General features: G+C 35.1%; 1 protein-coding gene across 1 annotated transcript in view; it reads right to left on the bottom strand.

The window, feature by feature from the left end:
- The window catches only part of LOC105040349 (type I inositol polyphosphate 5-phosphatase 1), a 37,333-nt gene extending 28,048 nt beyond the window's left edge, over positions 1-9,285 (bottom strand). Inside the window, 2 exon segments of the mRNA XM_073254866.1 lie at positions 1,545-1,648; positions 9,200-9,285. Of these exon segments, the coding sequence (XP_073110967.1) occupies positions 1,545-1,626 (82 nt within the window). The 5' untranslated portion in view covers positions 1,627-1,648; positions 9,200-9,285.
- Positions 9,286-16,982: the final 7,697 nt, after the last annotated feature.

The raw sequence follows: 16,982 nt of genomic DNA, 5'->3' as shown, positions 1-16,982 counted from the left end.
TTTATATTCTACTAGTATTTTTTTCTTTTATTTAAAATAATTTTTAAAAATTTATATTTAAATTAATTTTGTAATTTAAAATATAATTTTTAATTTCATTTACAATTATAATTCTTATTTCTTAAAATTAAAAATTATAAACTTTGTTCTTCAATTACAATTATAATTTCTATTTTTTTTCAATTCTTTATATTTTTATAATATTTTTTAACCCTACTTTTAAAAATTTTTTGAATCTTTTTAATAAATTTACTTTTTAATTTTCGAAAGTAATTTTAAATAATATATTTATTTCAATTAATATTTAAAATTTTATTTCTTTTAAATTTTGAATTATAATGCTTGTTCTTTGATTATTTATAAATTTCTATTTTTTACAATTTTTTATCTTTTTATGAAATTTTTTTAGGTCATTTTCAAATTTTATTTGAAAATTTTTTAAATTAAATTAATTTTATTCTTATAAAATATATTTAAAAAATATTTTTATTTCAATTAAACATTACATTTTTTTTGATTATAAATTTATATTTGTTATTTTTGGTGACTTTTTAAAAATTTTCACTTTTCAACATTTTACCTTTTCATAATTTTTTAACTTTTTAATGTATTTTTTTATCAAAATTTATTTCAAATTTAATTTTTTTAAGTCACATTTATAAAATACCCTAACAAAAAAATTGTAATTAATTCAATTTAATTTTATTATTTTATGATATATTTTTTCTAATCTACTTTATAATTTCTATATTTTTATATTTTAATTTTAATTTTTTTCTACTTTTATCTTTTTTATATTCTATTAGTATTTTTTTTCTTTTATTTAAAAAATACTTTAAAAATTTATATTTAAATTTATTTAGTTATTTACAATAAAATTTTTAATTTCATTTACAATTATAATTCTTATTTCTTAAAATTAAAAATTATAAACTTTGTTATTCAATTTCAATTATAATTTCTATTTTCTTCAATTCTTTATGTTTTTATAAAATTTTTTAACCCTCTACTTAAAAATTTTTGGAATCTTTTTAAAATAAATTAATTTTAATTTCCGAAAGTAATTTGAAATAATATTTTCATTTCTTTCATATTTCTTTCTCTTTTTTTTATTTTCTATGATAATTTTTTTTTCTTATAATTTTTAAATTAATTACAAATTAAAATCTTTATATTTTATATTTCAATCCAAATTAATTTTTTAATTTATTTACTAATTCCAAAATTTAAAAAATAAAATTTTCCATTTTCCCACGATTTTTTGCGGGGGGAAAATTGAGAAACGCCATTTTGAATGGCGTTTTTAAAAACGCCATTCAAAATGGCGTTTTTAAAGACGCCATTCCAAATGGCGTTTTTCTATTTTTTTTTTTCTTCGGGCAATGCCAGCGTGGAAACAGGGGCTGACGTGGAAGGGGAAAAAACGCCATTCAAAATGGCGTTTTTACCTTTTGCATTAGTTTGGTAAATAAGTTTCGTTTTGATATATTTTGGTAAAAAAGTTTTTTTTTCGTATTATTTGGGAAAAGAACTCCAGTGGCACGTGTGTGACGGCCGTTCGGTTTTAGCCGGGAAGAAGCGTTTTGGACGTTGTGGTCTCATTGCACCAAGTAATGCGTCCAACATTTCATTTTCACCTGGAATAATGCTGAAAAATGCTGTTTTAGAGATCCGAGCCGTCCATGCAGGGAGCTTGATATGTTTGAGGTGGTGCTGTTAGTGTACGTTATTTTATGAATAAATATTTAATTTTTTTATTGATTAATTTATCAATTTTTTTATATTTTTAAAAATCGATAATTTATTTTATCTTAAATAATATTTATTCATAAAATAGAAGAAAATTTTATATATCTAAAAAATGATTAAATTATTTTTTATTACTCAGTAAAACAGACATTTAATTTTATTTCTAAGATATCTCGTCCTCATTTTCAAAATCTCCAACGTTCAATACTCAATAATTAATTATCAATTTTTTCAAGTTAAAAAGTATAAAAAATATTATAAAAAGTATGTGTAAAATATATTATGAAAAATATGAATAATTTTTAGTAATTTATCGAAAAAATAGTAATGCAAAAGAATATGTGTAATAAATTTTAAAGTTACTTTTTCATGCATAAAAAAATATAGTAGATTATTTTTTTGTCCAAATATTGCTTAAAAAATATTTATTTGGATAAATATAAATTGTCAAATAAATTTTTTATTCACAAAAGAATGGCCCTTGAATTGTACCTCACTCACATACATATGATCGGTTCCGCAGCCTTTATCAAATTTGTGTGGCCGTAGCATGCTAAAATAGTGCAAAATCAAGGACATATTTGATTCACGATCAAAATCAAAATTAAAATAAATTAGAATAAAAATCGAAATGATCATACCGTTCGAAATATTCAAATTGTGACCAAAATTAAAATCAAAATAAAATTTAAATATTAAAAAAAATAAAAATTTAATTTGAAAGGTTGGAGTATTTTCATTCTTCCATAAAATTAGAATGAAAATAAGATTTCTTTCAACTAAACGATAAAATATGAAGTTATTCATCCTCATCCTAGCTTCCAACTCTCACACAGCAAATGCATCCTAATATCTAATACTCTCCCCGGTAATCTTGGATAATAGACTTCTTGACCATGATCTTGCACTTGTTTTCGGTACACACAAAACCAGCAAGGCCCACCCTCCACATCCTTTTTTTTTCATTTTGCCATCTCACATGGGCGGCAACAAATGTAAGATGGTACGTGGTGGATCCCCTAAGGTTTTGACTAATTGGCATCCTGAAAACTACTCATGGAATAGAGAGGAGCATCGAGGAAAACATGTTGCAAAGTGCCAAAGGCCCAATAGCTTCTGAGCCTATTCAAGGAGAGAATACTTTGTGCACCGCAGCGGGTGCAGCTCTCCGCAGACCATCATGGTGATTGGCTGTTGCATGAGGCCGGTGAAAAAAAAAAATTTTTTTTTCACACTGCATCCGATTTTATACGGAGTCGATCATTACGGATGGTGCACAAAGTATTTCCCTCAAGTAGATTCACCAAAGATTTGTAGGTCCTAGGTTGATACCAAATTGTTTAATACTTTAATATATGAGAATTTATCCTTGATTTGACTTTAACTCGTTTTGTGGTTAATCTGATGCAAAAACGTGCCTAAACGTCTAAAGTAGCAATCACAGATGCCTGGAAAATAAGGGGGAGGGAATGGGATAAAGCAGAGTTTCACATGCTATAAATATAAAAATGATTGTAATGATAGAGGTGTTGGGTCAAAACCCATGTTTTATCCGAGGTTCGAAAATTCAATGAGTGGCTTCCAAAGGAAAAATTAAAAAGTGGTATGACATGATGCATCCAACTTTCTAGTTTCCAGAAAAGATCCAATCACTGCTATAAAATAAGATTAGTTCAAAAAATTACTATCATAATCTACGATAGTAGTTAGACAACCACTACTACGGTAGCCATCGTTGTAGATCTATAACAGTAATTTTTTAGATACGATGATGATTGTGTCAACTACTGCCATAAAAAGGTACAACAGTGGTTTTGCAACCACTGTTATATTAACAGCTGCCATAGAGACTACGACAGCAGTTTTGTAACCATTGCCGTGGCCTTTCACCGATCAAAAAAGCTAAGAGGTAACGAACAGTGGCCGGTCGGGGGGAGGAGGGGGTCGACAATGGTCGGACCCACTGGAGCGGCGATGGCAATGGTGGCGAATGGGCCCATCGAAGGCGGCGGCAGTTGGAGGTGGCGGACGCTTAACTACTTAAGTCATTATATATAAATTATTTACTTTTTCCACAATCGATGTGGGACTATCACCATCAACCATAGGTTGAACCTACAGCAGTGATTACCAATAACCTCTGCCATAAGCTGACATATGATAGCGGTTATCGATAATCACTGTCGTAGATCCAGTCTATGACAACGGTTGGTGATAATCGCTGTCATAGGCAGAGATATAGTAGCGGTTATATCTAACCACTGTCAGCGATTAGTAAACCACTGTCATAGACCTATAGCAGCGGTTATTAGCAACCACTGCTACAAAGATAGAATATAATTTTTTTTTCTATTTTTTTTTAAATATAGTATAATTTTAGAATTTAAAGTCCATCTTCATCGTTCATTATCTAAATAATTATCGTTAGAGTATCGTTACAAAAAATCATCTCGATTTGGCAACCCTAGATATATCGATCATTAAAATTTGATTTTGACGGTCACGAATGACCGCATGATGATATGATAGATAGAGATCACCGATGGATCTGAAAATTTACAACGATGATCTCAGTGATATTTGTATTATACTATCAAAATTTTACTTTAATTGGACATCATGATCATAGTCAATTTAGTATGAGATGATTTGGATCGTTAAATAAAAAATGAGTGATGAAAAGGCCAAACGATGTCCGATTATTAGGTGATTTTTTAAATAATGATCTTTACTATTACTTTGATCATTTGTACGGTGATGATCGTAAAATCAAACCGTATGTATATGAACAAATTATATGTCGTTTGCCACTCATTCTTAAATTTCTTAAGTAATTGTACTTGTGCTTTTGTAAGATGTGCTCAAGTGAATTCCAACATATATGCACGGTTTGAATTTTATAATCATCATCATATAAATAATTAAAATACTAACAAAGATCATTTATCCAAAAAAATTATCTCAATCGGACGTCGATTGACCTTGTGATCATTCATTTTTTATTTAATGATCAAAATCATTCCATGCTAAATTGATCATGTTAATAATATCCGATTAAAGTAAAATTTTGATAGTTTGCTATAAATATCATCAAGATCATCCTCGTAAATTTTTGGACCTATCGATAGTCTTTATCTATCAGATCATCACGCGGCCGTTCATAGCCATCGAAATCAAATCTTAATGATCAACAAAGCTAAGACTATCGGATCGAGGTAATTTTTTGTAAAGATACTCTAACGATAATTATGTAGATAATGAACGGTGAAGATGTGCTTAAAATTCAATTTCACTATTACAGGTTCACGTAATCATCTAAAATTATTTGTAAGTATCAATTAATTTTTTTCAAAACTTCAATTTGGAGGGTAAAATGATACTTTTTCATAAAATCATTATCACAGCCATGTAGATCTTGAAAGATTATATGAAATTAAAAAAAAGATCGTTGAAACCCGACCTTTAGATCAAAAATTATGGAATGATAAAATTTTTATCTACGGCAGTGGTTACAGTAACCACTGCCGTAGATCAGACCTACGACAGCAGTTATCCATAACCGCTGCTGTAGGTCCGATCTACGGTAGTAGTTATTTGTAATCGTTACGATAGATAAAAACTACGGCAGTGGTTATCCGTAACAGCTGCTATATATTATGTCTACCGCAGCGGCGGCTATAAATAATCATTGCTGTATGTTAGATCTATGACAGCAATTACGAATAACCACTACCGTAGATTTTATGACAATAATTTTAAAAACTGCTGATGTATAAGTGATATCATAGCTCTTTTTTATGGTAGTGTATGCTAAATGAATTGGAAAAATCATGTATTGAAAAGAAAAGAATTGAAAAACCCTTATTAGAACTTCAGCAATGAATATTTTCCATTAATTGATCAACAATCGATGACTGAATGGGATGCATGTGGTGAGAATCCATCTAAATTTTATGCCATGCGCCATTCGATTATTTGCTAGATCACTGCCCACCCAATTGGCAGATGAATTGAATTTTTTTTAAAGAAAGGAATAGCTTCTTTACGAACAAACTCTCTAAATTTTATGTACATCAACTAAACACATACATGAGTGCCTACATAGAATTGTTTAGATTTCAAAAGGTCGATGCTTATGGTTGCATACTGCATCATTTCATAAATAAAAAATAATATAGAGTATAGAGATGTGCAATCAAACCAATCAAATCATAAAACTAATTTGAACCATTAATTTCGATTCAGTTTAGATCAAATTTTTTTATTTTTGATTTAGTTCAATTTAAAAATTTTAAAAACTGAATAAATCGTTTCAATTTCAATACAATTTTTTTAAAACAACCGATTTAAACCAACCCAACTTGTGTATGTAGATGTGTGTGTGTGTGTCATTAATTGGTTCACTAATCGGTAGAGTATAGGGATGTGCTCGTACGTCCACTCTCCTCCTACCCCAATTTCAGCTCGTGCCTCCCTCTCCTCCCACTCCATCTCATGGCTATCCTCTCCTCCCATTTCGGCTCTACTCTGTGCCTCCCCTTAATTCCCTCTCCTCCCACTCTAGCTTTATTTGTTCTGACTCTACCTATCCACCACACAATATCACCATTCATGTAGCATGGCTAAGACTTAACATAGATAGCAACTTATTTAGCCCATCCCATAATTTGCCCTAATAATAAAAGCCTAATGTGCCATAAAACCTGATAAATTGAACCGGATTGAATCGATCTTTTTTTTGGTTAGTTTGAACCAATTTTTCCATATTGTCAATTTGGTTTTAATTTCAATTTTAAAAAATAATTCAAGCAATTCAATTTAAAAATTTATATCAAACCAATCCGAACCAACCCATGCACATCCTAGTATGGTGCCTTGACATACCTACCAACATAGATGATGTTTTAAATCAAAAAGAAGGTATTGTGGGTTGGGAACAAGTTCTAATCTTTTCTAGACCATAATATAGTATTGTTATTCAATAGATCATATATACCTAGAGCATCCACTAGGTATAATTTTTAGTTAGATTAGATTTATCATTGATCATGGACCAATCCAACTATAAAGCAACATGCATAAACATGCAGATGTTGCATGTTTTTTCTCTCTCGCTTTATGCGTGTTGCTTCAATATGGTTGGACTAATCCATCAGTTCAACATGGATTTGATCTAATCAATGACCACTCGTCTACCAGTACTTCCAATCAGTTAGTCGTTACTCTGGGCAAATCTAAATGCAAGTGTTTCTATAACCATGTACCGGTGCCTTCAAATGGATTGTTGCTTTTATGATCTTAAACATAACAACCACGGTGAGCAGCCTTAAGATCCAGTTGTCAAAGCTAGATACACAAACTCTTTTTGAGCGGTGAGATATATAAATGAATCTGAATTCTTTATATTGACTGTGACAAACTGGATATTAAGAAAAAAAAGAAAAAGAAAAAACAATTGATGCTAGGTGGTGCTTGCTTGTTTGACATGTAATGATCCTCCTGCCATGAAGCACAGAAGGAATGGTGTAACTTGTCAAACTTCATTTAGGGCACACAGGATCATATTTAAAGTAGGTGAGATCAAACATCTGCTCACGTAAACTATATTACTGCATATTAACAGAGGTCATGTTTGGTAGCTGGCAATCTATTCTGATTGTCAGCAATTTAACATGGATCTACTATATTACTGTATTTGGTATATTTTTTGAGTAGCAATCTAGATTGCCTCTCAAGAGGTAATCTAAATGGCCTTAAAGAGAAGTAACCATCCAGATTATCATATATTTGATAATATTATAATATTTTTTGGGACAAAAGTATCCTCAAAAAATTATTGTGTAAATCATCCTTTTCACCTTTTTCTTCCCGTGAGGGATGGATTGTCTCTGTAAGCACCGATCGGTGGTGCTCATCTCGATGAACCACCTTGAGTCGGAGGTGCTCATACCAATGGGTGGCGGAGCTGGATGAGGCGGCGGTAGGGTGCGAACCCGAGGGTACCCTGCACTCATGGGTGGTGGATGAGATTCCGACGAGGATGGAGTTGAAGATGACCAGATTCGGGGGGATGCGGGCACGACAGAGGCAGAAGAAGAGGGCAAGGATGGTTGTAGAGCCTGCGAGTGAGGTTGATGAGTGTCGTGAGGAGGGGGAGGTCGGGAGAGACACCGTCCTTCAGCGTCGAGGAGGGGCGGATGCGGGCGGGAGAAGGGGGACGTCAGGGGAGGTCGATGAGGGTGGGAGGAGGGGGAGGTTGAGAGAGACGCAACCGACGTCGAGGAGGGGGAGGGGGCTTGCGCACACGGCGAAGGTGGGAGAAGGGAAGGAGAAGTCGGAAGGAGATTTTGTTGTTTGGATTTTTTGGATGCAGGAGGAGGAATTTTTTTTTTTGGGTAAAAGGGTGGGATCGTGGGAGGGGCTGGAAGGAGGAGCTCAGGCAATTATTTTAAATTGAAAAAGAAAAAAAAAAAACTTGCGAGGGGTTGGAAAGGGAAACAATAGGGAGAGATGATGATGAAAATATTATAATATATAATATATTTTTATTTTTTTATGTTGAAAAATTAAAAATTTTGTGCATGAAGTGTGATTTTTAATAAATTTGATTTAAAGATATTTTAAAAATTTAATATTATATTACCAGTAATCTGATTGTCATATCAAACATGTCAATCAAGATTTCAGTAATTTTACTGCAACATTATCTGCATATACAAATACAATAATCAATATTACTGATAATTTAATAGTGATAATCTATCTGCAGATAATCCAGATGATTTTTTAAAATTACCTGACGACGCACCAAATGCAACCAAAGTTATAAATAGTGCTATTATAATAAATTTGGAGGCCTCCCTCTCCGCTTTTGAATGCTTAGAGCCCTATACCATTGCTGTTTTTATATTTTTCTCTCTACAAATTAGTAAAATCCCATTTGGAGATTGATGTGGAATAAAGCATTCACACAAAACTCTTCTTGCTTTTCCTTGTTCATATCTTTGCTTGTTTCTCAAAGTAACAAAGTGTCCAGCTACAAAGTGCATCTAGGTTCTAAAAAAGAGTAGATACTGAATGATCTTGCTCAAAGATGCATCCGGGGCACTTCTTTTTCCTTATACGATGCATTGATGTTTATATTAGTTTGATGTCCAAATATTTGCTACGAGATGAGACTAAAACAGATGAGATTTTATGGGAGCAAATTGAGAAAAAAGTAGACGATCCAGCAATAAGTATTTATCACTCTGATAGAAACCATTTAAACCGGAATTGGGATGCAATAATCAATATTTTTCAATGAAACATCTCCCCATCTAGTTGCAGAAGATATGGAGATTATCTTTTTTCTAGAGTAAGATCTAGACGTTTTCCATTGGTGATACTAAAATCAACAAAATTACAAATTAACCAACAAAGTGAAAAGGGTCCACAAACAAGAACGTACCTTCTCTCTCTCTCTCTTTGGAGCCAGCCTTCTTTTCTCTCCCTTCTCTGCAAACTCTGCTCCTAACTCAAAGAATCGTTCCCTACAGCCAACCTTTATATCCATCCCTCAACTCGCTTAGCGACACGTGTCCCGGACAAAGAGTTCTCTCCAGTGATCCCCCCCAGCATTGGTTGTATGGGTCCTTAGGCAATCATGTAGATGGAGTCGTAATTTACGGACGCCACCCATCATTGAATTAGTTTAATCAAGATTAAAGCAGGGTAGATAATTATGTGTGGCAGCTACCATGATAACAGCTACCATGCTCAACTTCTCATATTAAGTTTCATGCAGCATCATCCTTGTCTTGCAAAGCTACAAATTTCATGTGGATCCCACCGAGATCCTTAATTTGTGGTACATGATCTGCGCCTCAGAGGATTGTGCAGAACTCGGTATCCTTCATCAAAAAAATGGATGACTATGAAACAAGAAAGCCTCATGTGACATACACGACACATCGCTATATAGCGCTCTATAGTGTGAATCATGCACCGCAAAGGATCTTAGATCAACCTTCTACATGGTGAGCTTGCAGAGGGCTCAAAACAAGCTTATGGGTCACATAATTGTGAGATATCTGCTACCAATATATCTTTATTCTGAGATAGATATTTTAAAGAAAAGTGTTAATATTCGCAATCATTTTTCGCACACTTGGCAGTGGATCCAAAACTATGTTACGTCTCCCGATACAGCTGTTCATGAAGTTGTTGTAAGACTAATGTGAAGGTTGACGCAGGACAAAAAATTGCTTTTATACAATTGTTTTTTAATGCTCTGATTAAGGTAGGCTAGTGATTAGATCTAGAATATGTATGGTTGTGCTTTGTTGGTTACCAGGTGGAAGCATGCAATGGATTTTAATATTTCAATTAGTGAAAATAATGAGCATGAGAAGTTGGTTAGTCTTCACATGGGAGGTTGGATTTTTTTTTTTTTTTTTTTTGTGTTCACGAACGAGATTAGGTGCAACTACGATGGCATTAGCAAAAATATTACAAACCCTAACTTGTGAAGTATTAATAAGATTGTTGTCGGCAGGCCGGTCTGTCAAAGTTCGGCGCAAAATGAACTTAATTGTTCCATTAGTTAAATGAGTTACACATGAGCTCTACAATGTTGCACTCAGAAAATAAATAAACCAAACGCAAGATAGGTACATCCAAACCAAGCAAGCATTTCTCTTCCAGTCTCCTCTTTATTAACTCTCTCTCTTAAGATCCTTTTTCTCATGTACCTTCATTTTCCCATTTTTATCTTCTGTTCTTGACTATATTCTCCTCAAGATGATTACAAACTCTTAGCTCACCAAGTGACTCCTAAGTGAGCTTGAGCTGGCATTGCAATAAATGAGAAAATTTTGAGGTAGAACTAAGCAACTCCAAACAAGCTCAAACCAAGCTCAAGTTAGCCATTTATATTTGAAGATGAGCTAAAGTTAATCTTATCTTAGAGCCTACCAATGAGATTCTAAAGAAAACAATAGCTACCATTGATTTGATCACAAGAGAGATTAATGGAATAAAAAAAAAAAAAAAAAAGAAGATTATGCATTCATGACGATGATTTGATTCTTGATGCCAACGTAATCGCTTTCTTCAGATTAAAGTGTTGAAGATCATTATTGGATGCCAACCGGCAAGCTATTGGCATTTCATAGGTCATCAAACCAGGTAGCTTGCCAGCTGCAAGTACTCCACATCATGGTCGCTATCAGCGCATAAGAAACATATGGCACCTATCCTGATTCCTTGTTCACATATACTCTTTGACATTGCTACTTATATAAATTTTATATAATGAAGAAACTATTTTTAAAAGCATTCCTAGAGGGATGTCCCTGTATCTTTTCCTAAGAATTGTTGGTGACTATTTGCCCTGTGAGAATCTCTTGGAGCTGCAGTAGTCTTGGGATTATTGGTTCCAGAAGCCTAAGAATGATCAGGTAGAATTATTGATAGACTTATTGGCCTTCCAGGATGAGAGAGACCCTGGACCCCACGGGAGAAGACCAGAATACGCCCCTTGATAGGTCATTACAACCATACTAGAATCCTCCAGAATTAGAGACGCAGGAAATAGACAAGACCGAGGTAGAATATAGCGGCTGGTAGTGACGGCTCTGGAGGTCCTCCATCCTGTCACGTTCTGACAGGTAACAGCTTATTTGATTGGTGTTTTCCTCAACTTTTACTTTTCATTTAAAGAAATTAATTAATATTTTTCATTTATTTATCTATACCTGCTAAATATTTTTTTTCCTATTCAGTGAAAAATACTTGAGCAAATAATGCATCGATTTTCCTCTCATTCTCTGTTGTGTTCTACTAGGATAGCAAACAAAAACCATTACCATCTGCCAAAAATAAAATCACTGTAATAATTCATCACAAAATAGATTCCTAGTTACCTAACTATAAACTAGTGGCTTTTCTAATATGATACAGAGAGGGGTTTTGCAAACGGTTCTTAATTTGGTAACATGGGCACTACTGAAAAACCTCATCTAAAACCAAGCTATGTGGCAATTATTGGTTTCGTGTTTATGAAAACTCATCCATTTTAGCAGAAGCAGCCGATTTCGTATGAAGAAATATTTTCACCAAAATTCTCTCTAACCAATTAAAACATATCCAAGATTGTTGCACTGAAAATTTTACAGACTGATATCCCCCTTCTTAATGTCTACATACATGCATATGCTTTTAAGTGGAAAATTTGGCCAAGGAAGTAGAAGGTTAACTCTTAATTTCAACAGAATGTGTTCGTAGATGATAAATGCATTCTATTTCTGATTCCTTTTTCATATTGTTTCTGTTTAAACCTTATCCACCTCTTTTGTTGAGATGATCACATCCTATTAGACCAAGAGACACCTAGAATATCAGACTTATTGGATTTGGCAACATGAATGAAAAAGATTGAAGCTTCTTGCGACTTACGATTATATGATCTAAGAATCTCTGATGGAACCAAGCTACGTTTGGCCAACCTAATAGGGTTTCTCATTTGAGGTTGATATTCTACCTTACGGAGAGGGACAGTTGGGGCCATGCTTCACATTTCATAGCTTATTGATGTGGTCGATATTTTGTCTAACCTCAGTAACAATTAAAATTGGATCATCTAGATAATGTCCGGCCTTATTCCTTTTGGATATGGACGAACTCAAAGGACAATCACATTGACTCAAGATTCATGACGATGGTTATATCCACTCAATCACAATCTCATATTTAAGATGTCTATAACTATAAAATTACATAAGAAGCCAGTTACTATATAGTTAAATATTATTATAGTCATTATCGTACTGTGTTAACGTATGTTCCATTCATCTTGATAATGGCTACCTAACTCTCTATATAAATAAGAATAAAAATGGGATCTTTAGATAAGTCATTTGACAGCCTCACATTCACTGGCTTTCCCGCTTCAATATTCTCTGAATTCCGACTGACTTAAGTATCGTAGGTTTTTCCACTGAAAAACTTAAATTAAAGAACTTTCTTTCAATTCTTTATGCCAACTGAGGAGCCGTAATAGCCATAACCTAAATCTACATTGCTCACCAATAAAAGACTGATCTAAATACCTTGGCCTCACCAACCTCAGCCCGACTTCAGAGTTTAGCAGCTGCACCTCTGATAACCAATAACATTATGTGAAATTTGTATATAGTAATGCTTCCTTCTGTTGATTAGCCCCTAAATCACATGCTCCACTGAGACAGTGGATCAAAGTATCAAGCAAAACATTATATCTATTTTGGATAAAAACCAAAAAAAAAGAAAGAAAGAAAGAAAGAAAGTTAACACACGATATCCAATATTTGCGTCATATGAGTCCAGCAAAAGAAAAACTTGACCCATCTCGGAGCCACAAATCCCTTTGCTCCCGCGCTATTTAAACGGGCCAACCCACCAGGGTAATTTGACATTAGTTGGGCCAGGCCATCAGGTTGGCTAATTTGGGTATCCCTGGTCCACGCCAAGCCTGTGAGAGTACGGCCTCGACCCTAACCAATTCCACTCGTTCTGGAGTAGTTCCCCACAATCTCACAACAAGTTGAGGCACGTCATGGATATTTAGGATATGCAACCATGTCACGACCTTTTCCTCAGAAACTACGTCCACAAATTGTCTCAACCCATCCAACGTGAAACGAAACCCAAAGTAGAGGCTCAAACGACCACAATGCCAGGATCTGATGCCGAATCAACTCAAGGCCTTTGCATTATTGCCAGATTACCCTACTTGTACTGGAAACATTTTGTGCAAGCAGAAATGTAGAAAGTAGGGATTAGTGGGAAGAGCAGGTATTACTGGTTCGCTTGCACGAGATCTAACTGAAATCTTTTCTAAATTGAAGCCGCTTAATTAAGTAGCCATTGAAGGAAATGAATGAGGTCACGTTGGGTGCATCTCAGATAGAATTTTCAAAATGAAACGGAATCCTCTGCGGTACTTAGAAAGTATCGAATGGTGCTGTGCATATATTGAGATGCTCATAAAAAAAATAATTATGTGATATTTATTTAAACTATTCAAATATTCTTGAAATTTATCCATTTCTCTTTTCTTAGTATTTTAACGCGTGCTTACGCGCGACCACTTATCTTTTGATAGATGTTTTTGAAGTATGTACAGTATCCTACGATATTTTTGAAGTACAGCAGAGGATCCGTTCTCTTTCAAAATACCATGACATAATTAGTCTGCATTATGATCATTAAAATTTCTACAAGGAGTCATCCAAGTTATAGCTACTATTTCAGTACTGAATGTCTCAGCCTAGTAATTCATGGAGGGTGACTATGATATGAATGTGATCCATAATTCCTAGCTCATTAGGCTTCCTACAAGGGGGAAATAAAAAAAGAATTAGCGACCTGAATCTCTTCCAAAGAAGAAAAGAAAAAAAATCAGTCGCATTCAGCATCAAATTTCTGATGCCATGGTGATTCGCTCTCGAAGAAATTCTTGTGGTTCTAGCATCAATTAGACAAGAACCTCAGCTTGGCATATCTCATTTCCTTTCCTTTTGTAAGCACACCTCTCCATGTCCCTTACCTCGAAGAACAAAAGCATATATAAGCTAAAACGAAAGGTATAAACGTACTGTATAAACATGCCATACCCGTGGTTGTGGCATCCCTTCCTGAAATAATAAAGGTAAGTGTCGTTCATGTACAGCGTCGCCAGATCAGCTGAGGTGCGTTCATCGTGTGTTGTCCGCTTCTCATAGCTTTTTAGCATGCAGATTGTCCTCATGCTTAGCCATCTCAATAGCCTCCACAAGCCCAAAGGCAGTGTATATATCTTAAAAATACAATACCCCCTCTCGATGGCAAAATCTGCTAGCCTGATCAATACCGTATGATATACAAATCGAATTGATATGAGATAGAACACGAACTCTCATTTGATACATCGATTCAGTTTTTGATACTGGATATATGGTATTTAATAGGATGGTATCGATACAGAATTCGATATCAAGACGATAAATCTTGATCTATAATTTTGATAAATATCAAAAAAATAATACCTCACCGTTGATGAGCATTCGATGTCGGTGCCTAACAAACACAATGGTGCAAATCCAATCAAATGCAAGGGTCTGCCTGTTTGATTATTTAGTTCCCAGTCGAGGGAGGGAAGAAAAACGATTCCATCGTCCCATCGCCATGTGAGATCCGATATAACCTTTTGTTTTCAAAAGAAAAGAGTGCGGACCGCTCGTCATTTTTTAGCGTGTTTTTGAACGTCTTCCTTAGTAAAATTATTAGGCATGGATGCATGGGAATGGATGGTTATTATCCTCCTTTGGGCCGTCCTTTTCCTACCAAAAAAAAAAAAATGCTACCCGTCCTCAGCATTTACTAGTTGTAGCTGCTCCCAGGCGAACAAAGTTACACGAGAAAAAAAAAAATGAGGCAACTCCTTTTTTTTCCTTTCCTGCACCATTCAGAAAGATCATAAAATATTTTAATTTATTTATTAATTTATCATTTTACTAATAAATTTATCTGCACAAACACTTGATATTTTTGTAGTATTTTTTTGGATCGATTTTTAGGAGGTCTGGGAGCAGTTTTAGTTTGTCAATCTCATTTTTTTTTCTGACTTTTCATTGAGATTGATTCATGTAACAAACAGACTATATCTAAAGACAAATTTAATGATATAAAATTATAAAATATATTTATGAAATATTATCCAGAAAATTATAGAACTCATACAAAAGCATTTTTAAAAATAATATTAAATATGTGTTACAAATTTAGTCATTGAAACAAACAGCACAATGACAGAAATTCATACAATAATCTAATTAATGAATAATTGTCAAAATAAATAATTTCTAGCAATTTACAAAAAAAAAAAAACAGACAGCAAAATTAATGAAAACTTGTGGAACAAACTCCTATATTATTAAATTGTCAGCTGATAATAACTAATCCATGCATTTGACCGTGCCAGACATCATGAAATTATACGACAAAATTATCATATTTCGTTGTCACCATCAAGATAGAACGCCCATTATATAGGAATGTAACTGCAATGTAGCCCACAAGGTACCTTATCACCAAGAAAACTGGTACCCAGTTATCACATGTAACGCGCCATGTCATCCATCTGATCGGAGGAACCAACCGCGTTCTTTCGGATCAAAGGCTTCCCCCAAACTTTACATCACGGTGTCCTACTACTTCCCTCACATATCCCAAGCCCGGTCCGCGATGTCGCCGGGCCGGTCCAGTCCGATCTCGCCGAATACCAGCCGGATGGCCGCATTCCCGAGGCGCTGTCGCATGTGGGTACGGTCATAAATAGACAGAGCCAAAACCCTCCCTCCGATTCAAAACCCGGTACCCGGCCGGACTCCTAATATTATATAACTCGGCGACCTGGTCCGGTTTTCGCTTTAAACTAATTTTCTTTCGTCCGATTCCCAAAACGCCCCCACTATTGACGCCTCGGTATCCCAATCCCCTCCGAATATCTTAAACCACCTCCACGGCCTCTCCCACATTATTCTACCCTTTTTTTTACCACTTTTGACCCCTGTTACCGGGCCTCAAATATCCTCTCTGCCTCCACGCCTTGTCCTGCTTTAACTTAAGAACGTGGGCGGAGGTGGGTAAAAAAATTAGGGCCATCTCAGCATCCCGAAGCCTTGAGGAGGGGGTTGTTCCACTCCACGCCAGAGGTGGTGGGGGGAGGTGAGTCCTTTTACTTTAACACACTCCCCCAAGCTTTGCCTCGCTCCCATTATCATCAAATCTCCCCTTCCCGAGGCAAGGAGAAGGGCGAGGGCTGAGCCTGGCAACAGGGCTCGCCGGAATCTTGCCCATTTTGGCCGGATCCCACACGAGAGCCGAGTATAATGACGGATATACCCTTTGGTTAGGTTGGGGTAGTGGGGGAAATTTTGCTTCGTCATTTGGAAGGACTTAGGGGCAGTTTTGTCACTTGCGTTATCAGGTCTGGGGATTAGGGATTGGGGTTGGGGATTAGGGCTTTGGATAAGAGGGCTCATTGGTTAAACGTGGTTGGGTATGCCAATCCCAATAGATCTGTCAGTGGGCTTGCTCTTGCCAGGCCCAAGGAGTGAATTACCCATGGCGGCCCAGTCCAGCCCAGAGCTTGACTACATCATAAATTCCATTTGCGAAGAATTCTTCCCCCCCCCCCCCCCCCCACCCCGCTATGAGAGGATGATTGAGGA

This window comes from Elaeis guineensis, chromosome 3, assembly GCF_000442705.2.
Source record: "Elaeis guineensis isolate ETL-2024a chromosome 3, EG11, whole genome shotgun sequence".
NCBI lineage: Eukaryota > Viridiplantae > Streptophyta > Magnoliopsida > Arecales > Arecaceae > Elaeis > Elaeis guineensis.
The sequence above is the reverse complement of the archived record's forward strand: the minus strand, read 5'-3'. Positions and strand labels throughout refer to the sequence as shown.